A 15,775-nucleotide genomic window follows, 5' to 3' on the forward strand; every position below is an offset into this window, starting at 1 on the left:
GATAATTGTCTCTGCTCTGCTGAAGCCACAGCAATCAAGAGAAAGGGAAAAAAATCCAGGCAGTCTGCCAAGTATCACAACATTTTTTTTAGCAGTGGAACCAAGTCTAAACATTGTAACAATTTGTCCTTTAGATCAAAAGGAAAGATTTTACGCTGCGAAAATCGTGATTTTTATTCTAAGCAAAAAAAAAACACCTCTGATTGCCAACAAGGGTTTTGCCACCAAGTCATGTTTTGCTAAGGGGTCAAATAATTATTTCACTCATTAGAAATGCAAATCAATTTTATAACTTTTTTGAAATGTGTTTCTGGATATTTTTGTTATTCTGTCTCATTGTTAAAAATTAACCTACTATTAAAAATTATAGACTGATCATTTCTTTGTCAGTGGGCAAACCTACAAAATCAGCAGGGGATCAAATACCTTTTTTGCCCTCACTGTAAAACATTTCTTTATGCAGATCAAATAGTTTGAAATAAGGAAAAAAAAAAAATTATAAAAAATACCTCTCCACTAAGGCTGCTTGGAAGGACTTCTGACGTTACTGTTGTGCTGGGAGGGCTGGAGAAATCCCATATGTTCACAGGCAGAGCTGGGTCAGGATGCTTAGAGTTATCAGTACATTTAGGATTGTCCAATAAGGTCACTTCATAAAATTCTTGAATATCTAAATTGAAGACAGACATATGGTTAGCTTGAGACATGAAAGGAAACCAGTCATAAAAGCAACAATAATTACCCAATTCTGAGATGGCTAGTAGCCCTACTATTACATCTAGCTTTAGTTCCAAGTCACTGACCCAGAACAAGTATGAAGATCAGGAGTTCTGCTTTCATTAGTTTTATAGTTAGCAAGACAGCCAAAAAACTAGCATTTTCAAAAGTAGGTGGGCAATAGCAGTCTCCATATTTATCTCACGATAGGTCTACCTAAAAATAGTGTTGTCGAACATTAAGATTAACCAAGAAAACCAAATTTACATGGACATCAGTCAAAGCTTCATACACATGTAAAATTTTAGCCGTTATACCCGTTAATTTGTTATTCTGCTCAGCCATTCACACTCCCCTGCCATGAGTTACAGCAGGCAGGGTTGAACTTTCTATGTTACCTTCTGCATACTAGACTAAGACTAGCCTCATACGGATGGGCTCCATGTACACTACAAACCTCTACTTCCCAGTTACCAATAGACAAACTGACACACTGTGCAATGCAAAACACTTAAAAACTGTGCTGGGGGGGGGGGGGGGGGGGTTCCTGGAAGCCAATATAAAAATAAAAATAAATTTGAATTGTATGTAGTTACACTAGCTGTAACTAAAACAAATACAAAAGTTTTCAAATGAATACATAAGGGCTCTTTCACACGGAGCGGACCGTTTCTGGGTCCGCTCCGTGTGTCTCCGTCGGCTCAGCGGGGATCCCCGCTGAGCTGTCGGCGGATAGGGCGGTCCCCGCACACAGTGCAGGGACCGCCCTGTCTCAGCTCCGCTCTGCCCTATGGGGAACCGGATGCAGACGGACCGTCTGTCCGTCTGCATCAGTTCCGTTCCGCCGGACGGAAGAAAAATAGGGTTTTCTTCCGTCCGAAAACCGGATCCCGACGGACGCGGACGCTAGCGGATGCTCCATCCGCTAACGGATGCTCCATCCGCCAACGGACGCGATCCCATAGGGATGTATTACAAGTCCGTTAACGGACTTGTAATAACAGACAGGCGGAGCGGACGTCTGAAAGGGGCCTAACTGGTCAGAATGGTGCTTACAGTTCAATGGCAGTGCATACACGTTTTTAATACACCTCCAAAATAAAGGTATTCTTATATGCACAGCTCCAGCATCTCAACCCAAACATTATTATTTAGGTATTCATTATAGAGCCGTCAATTTACACAGCGCTTTACATATACAATACATTCACATCAGTCCCTACCCTCAAGGAGCTTACAATCTAAGGTCCCTAACTCACATTCATATACTAGGGCCAATTTAGGCAGAAGCCAATTAACCTACCAGCATGTCTTTGGACTGTGGGAGGAAACCAGAGTACAAAGGAAACCCACGCAGGCACAGGGAGAACATGCAAACTCCAGGCAGGTAGTGTCACGGTCGGGAATAAAAACCAGCAACCCTTTTTACGGCTAGGCAAGAGTGCTACTCACTACACCACTGTGCTGCCCAAACATGTGGAATTTAGAATTTTGATCCCACAACTCAGACTCCTGTGTCAGTGAGTGGCAAACAGCTTGACCAAAGGAGCGTATGGGCGACATTACAGCTCGCAGAATTCAAGGCCGTTGTCGAGCGTTCCCTGAGCTGGAGCTGCATGTGCCGAAAGCGCAGCGTGGCTTGCACATGTGCAATAGGTAGCCAGCTGTGAAGCTGCAAGGAATCATAGCTTCCCTCCGTAAAAATGCCCACGTCTGGGATCATAAGATTGTCTCTTTAAAGTCAGCAGTTGCAGCACTTGTAGCTGCTGACTTAAATATTTTTTTTTGTTTTGTGTGAAGACTGAAAAACTGCTTTAAAGCGGAGTTCCACCCGGAAAAAAAATCTTTCCACAAAAAAAAAAAATAATTCACTTCCTCCTCCTACACCCGGTTTGTTCTTGTGAATGGGGCGCGCTGCATTCTGGGAACTGTGTGTATCCCAGAAAGCAGCCGACTCCCTTCACAAAGCGCAGCACTGTTCGCACATGCGCAGTAGGAAACGGGCAGTGAAGCCGCACAGGCTTCACTGCCTGTTTCCCTTACTGTGGATGGCGGCGCCTGGAGCTGCCAAGATCGAGGATCGGCCTCGGCAGGGGCTGACATCTCTGGCAACTAGGACAGGCAAGTGTCCTTATTAAAAGTCAGCAGCTACAGTGTTAGCAGCTGCTGACTTTTTTTTTTACTGGACCTCCGCTTTAACTGGTGCACGGTTCATCCATCTGTGCAGCTTCCCTTAACCTCCAGTGGGGAACACAAGGCTGAACGTTACAAAAAAATAAATTGGTGGGTTTTGCAATTTTTTTTTTTGTGTCGCACTGGATTTGTGCAGCAGTTTTTTTTAAGCCAACAGTGGTTGTAAATCCATACTATATATATATATATATATATATATATATATATATAAAACAAAAAAATAACACACACACGACAAAAAAGGCATAATCAGCTAGTGTGCATCGCATACTAGCTCATTATAAAAATACTTACCTTAGTATGATGCTGTTGCAGCGGTCTCAGCAAACCACTGTGACCGGCAAAATGCCAGGCAAATTATTTCAGGGTTCGCAGGCTCTAGCTCTGCGATTGGCCGGAGCCGCAATGACATAATCCCCCGTAACGGCACAGCAGCTGAAAAAAACGCCAGCCGTTTTTTTAGTGCGCAAGTTTAGGAGAAATTCACAGTACCTACAGGTTAGCCTCATTATAGGCTTACCTGTGGGTAAAAGTGGTTGAACAGGGTTCACAACCACTTTAAAGAGACTAATCACAGGTTAAAAATAAAATGAAGAAAAAAAAAAAAAAAAAGTGTTTATTCCTAAAAATGAATATAAAAAACAGAATGGACTGCATCTGTTCTATCCATTCAGATGTCTCGAAACGGAAAAGGACAAACTCTGACACAGATGTTGACCAGGGTTTCACAAATTTGCTTGGAATCTAGAAGCCAGCTAAAAAAGTTAGGAGCCAGAAAATGCGCCCCGTCCCACCAAGCTCACACGCAGAAGCGAACACATACATGAATAGCGCCCGCATATGTAAACGGTATTTAAACCACACATGTGAGGTATCGCCGCGATCGTTAGAGCGAGAGCAAAAATTCTAGATCTAGACCTCCTCTAACTCAAAACATGCAACCTGTAGAATTTTTTAAATGTCGCCTATGGAAATTTTAAAAGGGTAAACGTTTGTCGCCATTCCACGAGCGGACGCAATTATGAAGCGCGACATGTTGGTTATCAATTTACTTGACGTAACATTATCTTTCACAACATAAAAAAAAAAATTGTGATAACTTTGTTTGTTTTTTTTTGTTTTTTTATTTTATTTAAAAAAATAAGACGTGTATTTTTCCCCCAAAAAAGTGCTTGTAAGAACGCTGCGCAAATACGGTGTGACAAAAAGTATTGCAACGACTGACATTTTATTCTCTAGGGTGTTAAAAAAAAATATTATATATATATATATATATATATATATATATATATATATATATATATATATATATATATATATATATATATATATATATATATATATATATATATATATATATATATATATATATATATATATATATATAAGGGTTGTCCAGATACCGATACTAGTATCGGTATCGGGACCGATACCGAGTATTTGCGGGAGTACTCGTACTCGCGCAAATGCTCCCGATACCTAAATAGAATACTTTTTTTGTATTTATCAACATGTTCTATGAAAATTCTTTGAGTTTTTTACTACTGGGTGACAAGCAAATAAAACATTTTTATTCATTTTTACTCATTTTTATTCTTTTATAATGTCTTGAGTTAGAGTTCTTCATAATTCTAAAGAAAATATCCTTAGTCTGTATTGTGGTTTGAAAACTGTCACATGACATTTAAAAAAAGTATCGGTATTCGGTATCGGCGACTACATGAAAAAAAGTATCGGTACTTGTACTCGGTCCTAAAAAAGTGGTATCGGGACAACCCTAATATATATATATATATATATATATATATATATATATATATATATATATATATATATATATATATATATATATATATATATATAGTTCTAATTAGAGGAAAGGAGATGGCAGTGAAAAAACACATTAGAACTGCTGTTTTACTTGTAATGCCAATGGCCACCAACAGATGGCGCCAGGTCACAGAAGAAAGCTTGGGCCTTCACAAGGCCGCAATCGCACGGCGGGGGAGGTGGGGCAAACGGAGACACGGGATCCTGTACCTCCGTGCGTGATCGCGGCGGGCACGCGACAGGCGGTAATTGAGGCCGCGGGTTTAATTACGGGCGGGCGCTAGGTCGCAATTGCGACCTGGTGCCCAGATTTTGTCAAGCCCTGATGTAGACAGATGTAAACTGATGATCGCCCACCTATAGGGCATTGAAAAAAGCCAGCCTTGGCCTTCAGAACAGCTTTAGAACCCTTTACCATACTTTAGGAAAAGCCACCAGTCCTTTTACAATGAAGCAATTGTATTTTTCAACTCTGCAGTCTAGAGCTTTCCTGCACCTTATCTTCATGAAAAAACTCTGGACCTTCACACACATATTTATATATATATATATATATATATATATATATATATATATATATATATATATATATATATATATATATATATATATATATATATATATATATATATATATATATATATATATACATACATACATACATACATACATACACACACACACATATATACACATTTTGCACTACAGGGTGCATATGCTCGTATACATTATAAATCTAACATGTCACTTAAAGTGGATGCATCATATGCACATTATGCCACAGCCCAAACCATTGGGCAGGTACCAGCATGTTGCAGAGCAATGCAGCAGGGGGCAGTGTCAAGCACTTAATAATTAACTTTTTTTTATTGACAGAATTTTACATTAAGCAGCGCCGTGACATGCTGTACCATCCAGAGCAGTGCAATAAAATGTTGCATAATATTACACAGCTCTAAAATGCAGTTAAACTGTATTCTGTGCTAAACATGACATACAGAAAACTATTAAAAAAGAAAAAGCAGGATGTAGGGTAAAAATGCACAAAAAACCTGGGGAGTGCAAAATCTGTTGCAACTCTGCATAGAATCAGCGTCCAAGTTTTATCGCCAACGCTTAACTGAACAAGCTGAAGTTAGAAACCAATTAGGAACCATGCACAGCTGCACAAGATTCCATGTGCACCAGTTTTAGTAAATCTCCCCCAGTGATTTAATACGCAGGCTTGTGCAGTGTTTCAACGCATCACATTTCTTGCTTTTTTTTTAATTTAAAGTGTCAACATAGTGGCACTGCATACAGATCACTGCACATTGGTCACGCTACTGTGCAATGACATTCAGTGCCATCCAGAGTGACGTAGAAAAATGGTGACATGCCCCAGCACACCAGACTTGGGGTGATTTGTGTTTAGCCAATGACAAGAAAACAGGTCACTGCAGCCCTTAATATTTGGCCACTCTCCCAGGTCAACACCTCACTGATTCCTAAGGACTAATTTGCAATCAGGGAAGGAAATTTTGAACTTCTCAAAACACTTACGACTCTCTCATTATGTTGCGCTTAGACCCAGCATGTCATGGGGCAACTAGGCCAGGATATGAGAATAAAAAGATAAGACCTGGTTAACACTAACTGGCATAGTAGAGCTGCACAAAAAAAAAAAAAAAAAAAAAAAAAACGCTTCTCAGCCTTTTGATCAAGATCAAGTGTAGCATCGGTTCTTATCAGTTGCCAGAGGAGGCGCTATGTTATTCCTAAATGGGGAGGGCACATGCAAATCCAAAGACGTCATTGCACCTGGAAGGGCAGTTTCGGTAGGGAAAAAATTCTGGAAAGCCGCACTCAAAATCAATGCCTTTATTAAAAAAAGAGGTAATAATCCAAAAATTGCAAGCCACAGACAACGGAATACAGGAGCCGACGAGTTTCACACTTTCAAAAGTATTTTAAAGGGGTTAACAACAGGTTTGTTTTTTATTTTCTAAATAGGTTCCTTTAAGCTAGTGCATTGTTGGTTCACTTACCTTTTCCTTCAATTTCCCTTCTAAATGTTTTTTTTCTTTGTCTGAATTTCTCACTTCCTGTTCCTCCTCAGTAAGGTGTTCAGTAAGCTGTTCTAAATGACTTTCAACCGCTCGGATGATGGTGGAAAGCTTACTGAGGAGAAACAGGAAGTGAGATATTCATTCAAAAGAAACAAAATTAAATGGGAAATGGAAGGAAAAGGTAAGTGAACCAACAATGCACTAGCTTTAAAAGGAACCCATTTAGAAAATAAAAAAGACGAACCTTTACAACCCCCTTAAGTAAGTAACTTTCTAGCCAAAAATTACTGATATGTATATAAAAAAAAAAAAACACAGGCAGAATAGTTTTGGTTAAAAATATCCTGTTCTCTTTGCATTGTGCTTCTTTTCTGTTAAATACCTGGTGATCCGGCCAGTCCCCCTGCTTTTCCATTTTAAACTGACCACAATAGACATGGTGGCACATCCATTTCAGCTTTCTTCTTGTCCGTCCTCCAATGGAATGACGATACTTGTGCACTATAATTTTTATATATATATATATATATATATATATATAAATATAAATATATATATATAAATATAAATATAAATATAAATATAAAAACACACACAGCCTGAAGATTGCCAAAAGAATTGCCAGTTCTTTTCTTTTGTAGAGAATAGTGGTAGTTTACATTTTTTATGTTACTCAATATTAAAAAGCAAAGGTCCAGGAAATGGAAAATTTCAGAAAAAAAATCTACTAAAGTAAATTTTAGGGCACACAAATGCAATACATTACCAAATTTTTTTGTAAACTAGAAAAGATGAGGCGATACCCAGCACCAAAAAAACTTTAAATTTCCGTGCACCCGTGAAATGGCGACAAACTTCCGTACCATATACTTTTCATTGGCGATGCTTTAAAAGCCCCCTACAGCTCATCATTTTAGTATTATGGAACTGTGGGCATCTTTCCACGTTATGACCTGAATACGCAATAGTATTAATGGTATTTTTATAATGCGATTTCTGTTTATGCACGACGGTCTACAATATTCTCCTACTCATTTCCTGAATATTTTAAAGCCTTCTCCTGGGCTAAACGTGTGCCTGTTGCTAGGCTGCTGTTTAGTACATAATATCTATTCTTGTGTACCACAATGTTGTGTTCTTGTCATTGCAAAAATGTATGGTAGCACTGGGACTCCTGAGACCACATATGCATTTTCAGCTGCAATGGTTTGATCAAAATTATTTATTTGTTTTGCTCAGTACCCCTTTAAAATATTTGTTTATTTTATCTCATCTCTTTAGACTGCTATATAATAATAATAATAATAATCATCATTATACAGGATTTATATAGCGCCAACAGTTTGTGCAGTCACAATACAGGAGGGATCAGAGGGCCCTGCTCCTTAGAGCTTACAGTCTAGAACAGGTTTTATTCCCTCCTTTCACACACTCAGTGTGTCAGTCAAGTAGCTCAAGCGTACACCTCTCCAACATATGTGCAATGTCACCAAACAGGATTTGCAGAGCCTGGTCTTTCAACCGCAGTAAGCCTTGATTTGAACGATATCTGGCTTAGGCTGATGCTATTCCTGGCTTGGCTCTGTTGGGGATATTGTTAAATACAACCTACAATCATCAGCCAGCAGCACCACTCAGCATTACCCATTTGAGTGGTGCTTCAGCTCGGCTTGGGATTCGATACCGATCCCCACTGTAGTCAAGTATAAAAAGAAGCCACAGTACAAAATTCTAATACCAATTGCGAAAAAAAAAAAAAAAAAAACACATTTATAGGATTTTTGTACTCACCGTAAAATCCTTTTCTCTGAAGTTCATTGACGGACACAGCAACTTAAATCTTAACCTTAGGGTTATAGCGCCACCTTCAGGAAAGGACTAGGCAGAACATGTTAAAACCGCAAAACTGCACAGTACCACCCAGGGGGCGGTCCTACTGGCTATAACCCCTCACACTGTATCCAGCAGCTCAGTTCGTCAAAAAGCAGTGCAAACAGAAAAAGGGAGGGGTGGGTGCTGTGTCAGTCAATGAACTTCAGAGAAAAGGATTTTAGGGTGAGTACAAAAATCCTATTTTCTCTTTCATTCATTGACGGACACCGCAACTTAATCTTGACCTTAGGGACGTCCCCAAGCAGTGTCATAAAACGAGGGGTGGGAACAGCAAACAAACTCCACCTATAACAACCAGAGCTCCTCAATGAAGGAGTTGCAACCTTAAACAGCCACCTGCAGATGCGCCCACATCAACCTTGTAAGAGTTAGTGAAAGGACGACCAGGTCGCCGCCTTACACACCTGGGAAACTTGACGCTTAATGTCGGAACGCCCAGAAGGCAACAATTGCCCTGGACGAATGTGTCGTGACAGGAAAGGAGGTGCCTGCCCTTTTAAGGCATAAGCCTGGATCATGGTCAGTCTAATCCACGAGAAATGGTGGCCGATGAGGCCGCCAGGCCCCTTTTCAGACCATGATAGACAGGGGGATGTAGTGGCGCTTGCAAATACTAAAAACCGACAATAATTTAAAACAATAAAATATTCTAAACAATGATTCCTAAAGTATGAGAGTGAGTCCGTCCTCTACTGGGGTAAAATTGTGTTCCACTCGAGGTCTATGCCCAAAGAATACCATCCAACATCAATAATTAGATGTGGAAGGAACTGCAAGTGAATATATAATGAAATCCAATGGATAAAAGTGCCTAACTGGCCGCACAGTGTACATGGGATAATAATCCTTTTTTAAAAATATGTGTCATAAATCCTTAAAGTGCTTGATAAAAAACAAGTGCAAAGTGCTAATAAATAAAACAATAATAGCAGTGAATGAAAGCTCCAGCTCCCCTAGAAAGTGGTTAATTACTAATTAGCAAACACATGCAGGAAAAAGCAACAACTGAAAAGAAGTCCAAAAATGCAAGTGTTCTAAAAACCTAAACGGTTCAATCATAAAACTGTTTTTCTGTGCGATGAAAAAAATATAATAATATAATAAGAAAATAAAAAAATATAAAAATATATAAATCTTAAATAATAGTCCAAAAACAGATAGTGAATAAAACTATATCCAGTGCACAATCAAGTGATGATAATTAGGGTTGTCCCGATACCACTTTTTTGAGACCGAGTACCGATACTTTTTTTCAAGTACTCACCGATACCGAATACCGATACTTATTTTTTTTTTTTTTTATGTCATGTGAAAGTGGCAGTATTTTTTTTTTTTTTTTTTTTTTTTTACAGTGATTTTTAATTTTTTTAGGGGGATTGTCAGTGTGTGTTTTGTTTTGTTTTTTACATTTTTGTTTTTTAATATTTATTGCAATTTTTTTATTTATTTTTTAATCAGCCCTGTTGGGGGTCTTTGGAGAGATATCAGGGGTCTTAACAGACCTCTGACATCTCCCCTTTAAGACAGAGAAAGGGACTAGGGAAACATATTCCCCAGTCCCTTTCTCAGCTGCACTGGAAATGAATGGACAGGAGACAGAGGCTCCTATCCATTCATAAACTGAAGCATCGTAAACACAGTTTACGATGCTCAGTTATATGAATGGACAGAGTCAGTGATCACTGACTCTGTTCATTCTAAAAAGGTAGGAGCCGGGTTTAGCGGCTCCTACCGCCGCTCTCCCCCCTGACAGATTGAGGGGGAGAGCGGCACGGAGCGGGGGAAGAGAAGCCGCTCACGGAGCGGGGGGGAAAGAGAAGCCGCTCACGGAGCGGGGGGGAAAGAGAAGCCGCTCACGGAGCGGGGGGGAAAGAGAAGCCGCTCACGGAGCGGGGGGGAAAGAGAAGCCGCTCACGGAGCGGGGGGGGAAAGAGAAGCCGCTCACGGAGCGGGGGGGGAAAGAGAAGCCGCTCACGGAGCGGGGGGGAAAGAGAAGCCGCTCACGGAGCGGGGGGGAAAGAGAAGCCGCTCACGGAGCGGGGGGGAAAGAGAAGCCGCTCACGGAGCGGGGGGGAAAGAGAAGCCGCTCACGGAGCGGGGGGGAAAGAGAAGCCGCTCACGGAGCGGGGGGGAAAGAGAAGCCGCTCACGGAGCGGGGGGAGAAGAGAAGCCGCTCACGGAGCGGGGGGAGAAGAGAAGCCGCTCACGGAGCGGGGGGGAAGAGAAGCCGCTCACGGAGCGGGGGGGAAGAGAAGCCGCTCACGGAGCGGGGGGGAAGAGAAGCCGCTCACGGAGCGGGGGGGAGAAGAGAAGCCGCTCACGGAGCGGGGGGAGAAGAGAAGCCGCTCACGGAGCGGGGGGAGAAGAGAAGCCGCTCACGGAGCGGGGGGAGAAGAGAAGCCGCTCACGGAGCGGGGGGAGAAGAGAAGCCGCTCACGGAGCGGGGGGAAGAGAAGCCGAGCATGGGGGAAAGATGGGTGCCCAGGTATCGGGTGAGGCATCGGAGCATTTCCCCCGAGTACAAGTACTCGGGGAAATGCTCGGTATCGGTACCGATACCGATACTAGTATCGGTATCGGGACATCCCTAATGATAATATTAAAAATAAAGTCCAAAGTGCAAAGTGCATCTGTGCTCCATTCAACAATTCAGATGATCAGTGGTTAATTCAGTGAAGACTTGTTACATTGTGCTCATTCAGTGAAGACTTGTTACATTGTGCTCATATGTCTGTGAATCAAACCAGCCCGATTTTCCTCAGTGTGGGGATTATTTTTACCAGCTATCCTATGATTAAGCGACGTAGGGCTGTCGCGATACGCGTGAGGAGGACACAGAGGGCTTGCTGGTGAAGTCACCTGCTTTGCGGCCGCAGAGCGGTGACACTCGATTGTACACACGCTGTTTAACACAGCAATGTTTGTGAGTGTATTCGTTTTTCTTTATTAAACTGATATCCTGTGGTTTTATGCTATGGAGGCATTCCTGTGTTTCTTTTTGAGAGCCTGAATGGGGAGGAGTGTGAGCCGTTTTTGGACCCTGGATTTTATCTATGTGACTGCAGAGCAGCTCCTGTTACAGGCTTGGTAAAAGCCTCAGGAAGGTAAGAGGCTGGTAAAAATAATCCCCACACTGAGGAAAATCGGGCTGGTTTGATTCACAGACATATGAGCACAATGTAACAAGTCTTCACTGAATGAGCACAATGTAACAAGTCTTCACTGAATTAACCACTGATCATCTGAATTGTTGAATGGAGCACAGATGCACTTTGGACTTTATTTTTAATATTATCATCATCACTTGATTGTACACTGGATATAGTTTTATTCACTATCACTAATCCTGCAGTGATATTGTACTATCTGTTTTTGGACTATTATTTAAGATTTATATATTTTTATATTTTTTTATTATTTTCTTATTATATTATATTTTTTTCATCGCACAGAAAAACAACAGTTTTATGATTGAACCGTTTAGGTTTTTAGGACACTTGCATTTTTGGACTTCTTTTCAGTTGTTGCTTTTTCCTGCATGTGTTTGCTAATTAGTAATTAACCACTTTCTAGGAGAGCTGGAGCTTTCATTCACTGCTATTATTGTTTTATTTATTAGCACTTTGCACTTGTTTTTTATCAAGCACTTTAAGGATTTATGACACATTTTTAAAAAAGGATTATTATCCCATGTACACTGTGCGGCCAGTTAGGCACTTTTATCCATTGGATTTCATTATATATTCACTCGCAGTTCCTTCCACATCTAATTATTGATGTTGGATGGTATTCTTTGGGCATAGACCTCGAGTGGAACACAATTTTACCCCAGTAGAGGACGGACTCACTCTCATACTTTAGGAATCATTGTTTAGAATATTTTATTGTTTTAAATTATTGTCGGTTATTAGTATTTGCAAGCGCCACTACATCCCCCTGTCTATCATATGCTGTCAGTGCGTGAGCACTATTAGTTGTGGCTGCTGCTTGATTGTAACTTTTAATTTATTTGTACCACTATATTTTTTCCCGGGTTAGGCTGGTTTGCGCATTAGTTCCCCCCTTGTTTTATACCCTTTTCAGACCAGCTACCGACACAAACAGTGAGCCAGCTGAATTGTAATAAATACAGTGTGGCCACAAGAAAATGGCGCAGGCGCAAATCCCGAGGTAAAAGAAAGGCTGTAAACGTAGAGCCTCCGAGCGGAGGCCCCCCTAATGGCAGACCACCCCCAATAGTGGACCACCACACAGCGCACATCCCCACATTTCAGGACCTTGAGCCCCCCCCCGGGACCCCCGGTAAACTGCGGGCGCAGCAAAGCATGGGAAGGAGGGAAAGGATGGGGGGGGAGGAAAGGGAGGCCGAGAGACCCCCTAAACGCCTGCCCCAGGAATGCCCAGCTGCTCTATCCTGCCAGGACTGGAGGAACTTACTTACCCGTCCCGCAGGGACCGCTGGAAGTGTTCCTGACAGACCCACCACCGACCAGTATGGAGTGGCTGTCAGCCATGGCCCACCGTGACACGGACAGCAGTAGCCCAGTCATAAGTAAGCCCCGGAGCATATAGCTCACCGGCCACCCCTGGAGTAATGGTGTATGTCGTGGTCGACCCCGCGCGTAGCTAAAGGTCTGCTCACTATTGATGGCCAGAGTGGGGAAGACTACAAGGATCTATATTATCTAGCCTGTCACCCAGCCGGCAGTTGAGAGTAGATCTCAGGATCAAAAAACAAACAAAAAAAGTTTAAAAATAAAAGTTCTCCAGGACCAATGGGCCCCTAGGGAGCCAGTTTCTTCTCCTATGCAAGGCAGAAAAGAAAAAAAAAACTGAAGCTGCTGACTGCAGGGTGAGGGGTTATGACCAGACAGCTTTGCTGTATTACATGTTTAACATGTCTGTCTAGTCTTCTCCTGATAGACAGAACATAACCTTACTGTCAAGATTTTTTGGAGCCGTGTCCGTCCACGAAGAGAGAAATAGTTGTTTTTCTTACAAATTGTCGCTCTGTTTATAGCGCACAAAAATAAAAACCGCAGAGGTGATCAAATACCACCAAAAGAAAGCTCCATTTGTGTGGGGGGGGGGGGGGGGGGGACATCAATTTTGTTTGGATAATGGCTGGGTGTTGAGTTATTTTGAGGGGACAGCAAATTTACACTGTTATACAAGCTGTACAACTACTACTTTACATTGTAGCAAAGTGTCATTTCTTCAGTGCTGTCACATGTACCCACCGAGATACCGTAATAAATAGATATCCATCTACTTACTATATTTTCCACTGTTGGTGGGAAATTGGGGTAAGGCAGCAGCCATATTCTAGGTCCTGAGCACGGAATGTAACATTTACTCAAAAACAATGATATCTGTTCATTAACCGACTAGCTATAAAGCAGGCAAAGCCTGGCAGTCTGGAGTCCCAATACAGATGGTCGGTCTCTCTCTCGCCAATACTATAAAAAGCTCAGACACCTTATCGCCCCATTTGCTTAAGACTTAAAAAATATTAGCCGACAAACCATCCCCTCAGCCCAATTTTTAGAAACCCACATAACCATCATTCATAAGAGACAGGAACCCTACGCAGGTAGCAAATTACAGATAGATTTCCCTGCTCAATGTCGATTTAAAGCAGAATAGGTAAACCCCCCCCCACACACACACACACACACACACACACACACACACACATTTTGGATAGGATAAGGGAGGAATATAACCATGTCAGGTTTTTTTTCCCACCATCTGTGTCTTAAATTGTGGAGATTTCCCTCAATTTCTTATCCCATGGCCAAACAGGAAGTGAGAGAAAATCCCTGCATAACAGCGGGATCGGGTACCACCAAAGTCACCAGAACTAGAGTCCCTATTGAAAGATCTCCCCTCTATTTTCTGGGGACAACCCGAAATTTGGGTTTTTGTTACTTTCAATTTTAATGATAATGGTAAACAAACAAAGGGTGAATCTCCCTAACAGGAGCAGACACAGCAATAAAAACTGAATAGATGTTCGAATCCCTCTCAACTCTATACAAAACGTGGAGGGGGAAAAAAAATTAATATTTTTTTTTTACAATAAAACTATATGTTAAAATCTTGATGAACTGGCTTCTTCCTCTTCTACCCTCATTAGTGCTGTTGGGCCTAGTAGGATTCATTCTGACAGGGAATCTAGAGGTAATACTAATGCCCAAAACATCCACCATTGGCAAACTAAAAACTATGAAAAAGGCTTCTTCCTGTCCATGGATGATGGGAAAGCATTTGATAGAGTGGCGCCTTGGACTACATGGCAGCTGTTTTCGCAACCAGTGGCTTTGAAAAGAAAAAAGGTGTGTAAGAATACGAGCCATATATTATCCAGCAAGTGAGGGTAAAAATCAATGGCATCTGTCCAACACCTTTCCTATACCAATGGCACTAGGCAGAGATTATCAGATGCCTATAAAATGACTGTTCTTCCCAGAGTTTTGTATGTTATACAAACTGTACCCATTAAGCCAAGTGACACCCCCTAAAGACAGCAGAGGGATTGGACTACCAGACATGAAGTGCTACTATAGAACCTACCAGGTGCATTAGATAGTGGACTGTACACAAACCTATAAAAGACTAGGTCTTTTAAAAAAAAAAAAAAAAAAAGTACCCACGATTCTCTGGAACCTATATCATGGACCAGAAGGTGAGCCATACAGGCAGTAGTTCTAGATTATCAATTGATTGGGGCCACTTTACAATGGTTCCATGGGCTTGGCAAATCATTGACCCTTTAATCTATTCCAGAATCCATGACCTCAACACTATAAATCTACGATGATACCTAGAGCTGCCATTTTTCCTTCCCTCAATGTGGAGTGTTCTTACAGAGGAACAATCTCTCTACCATGTCCTCCCAAAACAAACCAAACTATTTTTCTACTTGCATTTAAAAAGCATTTTTAAAATACATGTGGAGTTTTGGATCCCATTTTGTTTTTTTTTTAATGCGATTTATCCAAATACAGAGCGGTATTAGGAGGCGTATACAGTATATGTCAGCATAAAAAGCTCATGAAAATGAGCCCACAGTGGAACAGGTGCACGTGACC

The 15,775-nt window shown here is 41.4% G+C and overlaps 1 protein-coding gene across 12 annotated transcripts in view; it reads right to left on the bottom strand.

The window, feature by feature from the left end:
- DLG1 (discs large MAGUK scaffold protein 1) overlaps positions 1 to 15,775 on the bottom strand; it is a 370,222-nt gene that overhangs the window by 331,475 nt on the left and 22,972 nt on the right. For all 12 annotated transcript variants that reach the window (XM_040349479.1, XM_040349474.1, XM_040349473.1 and 9 more), the window contains exon 3: positions 510 to 670. In XM_040349479.1, coding sequence (XP_040205413.1) covers positions 510 to 670 — 161 coding nt within the window. The remainder of the gene's footprint in view (positions 1 to 509; positions 671 to 15,775) is intronic.

The sequence above is a fragment of the Rana temporaria genome, chromosome 4 (genome assembly GCF_905171775.1).
Source record: "Rana temporaria chromosome 4, aRanTem1.1, whole genome shotgun sequence".
In the NCBI taxonomy this organism is placed as follows: domain Eukaryota; kingdom Metazoa; phylum Chordata; class Amphibia; order Anura; family Ranidae; genus Rana; species Rana temporaria.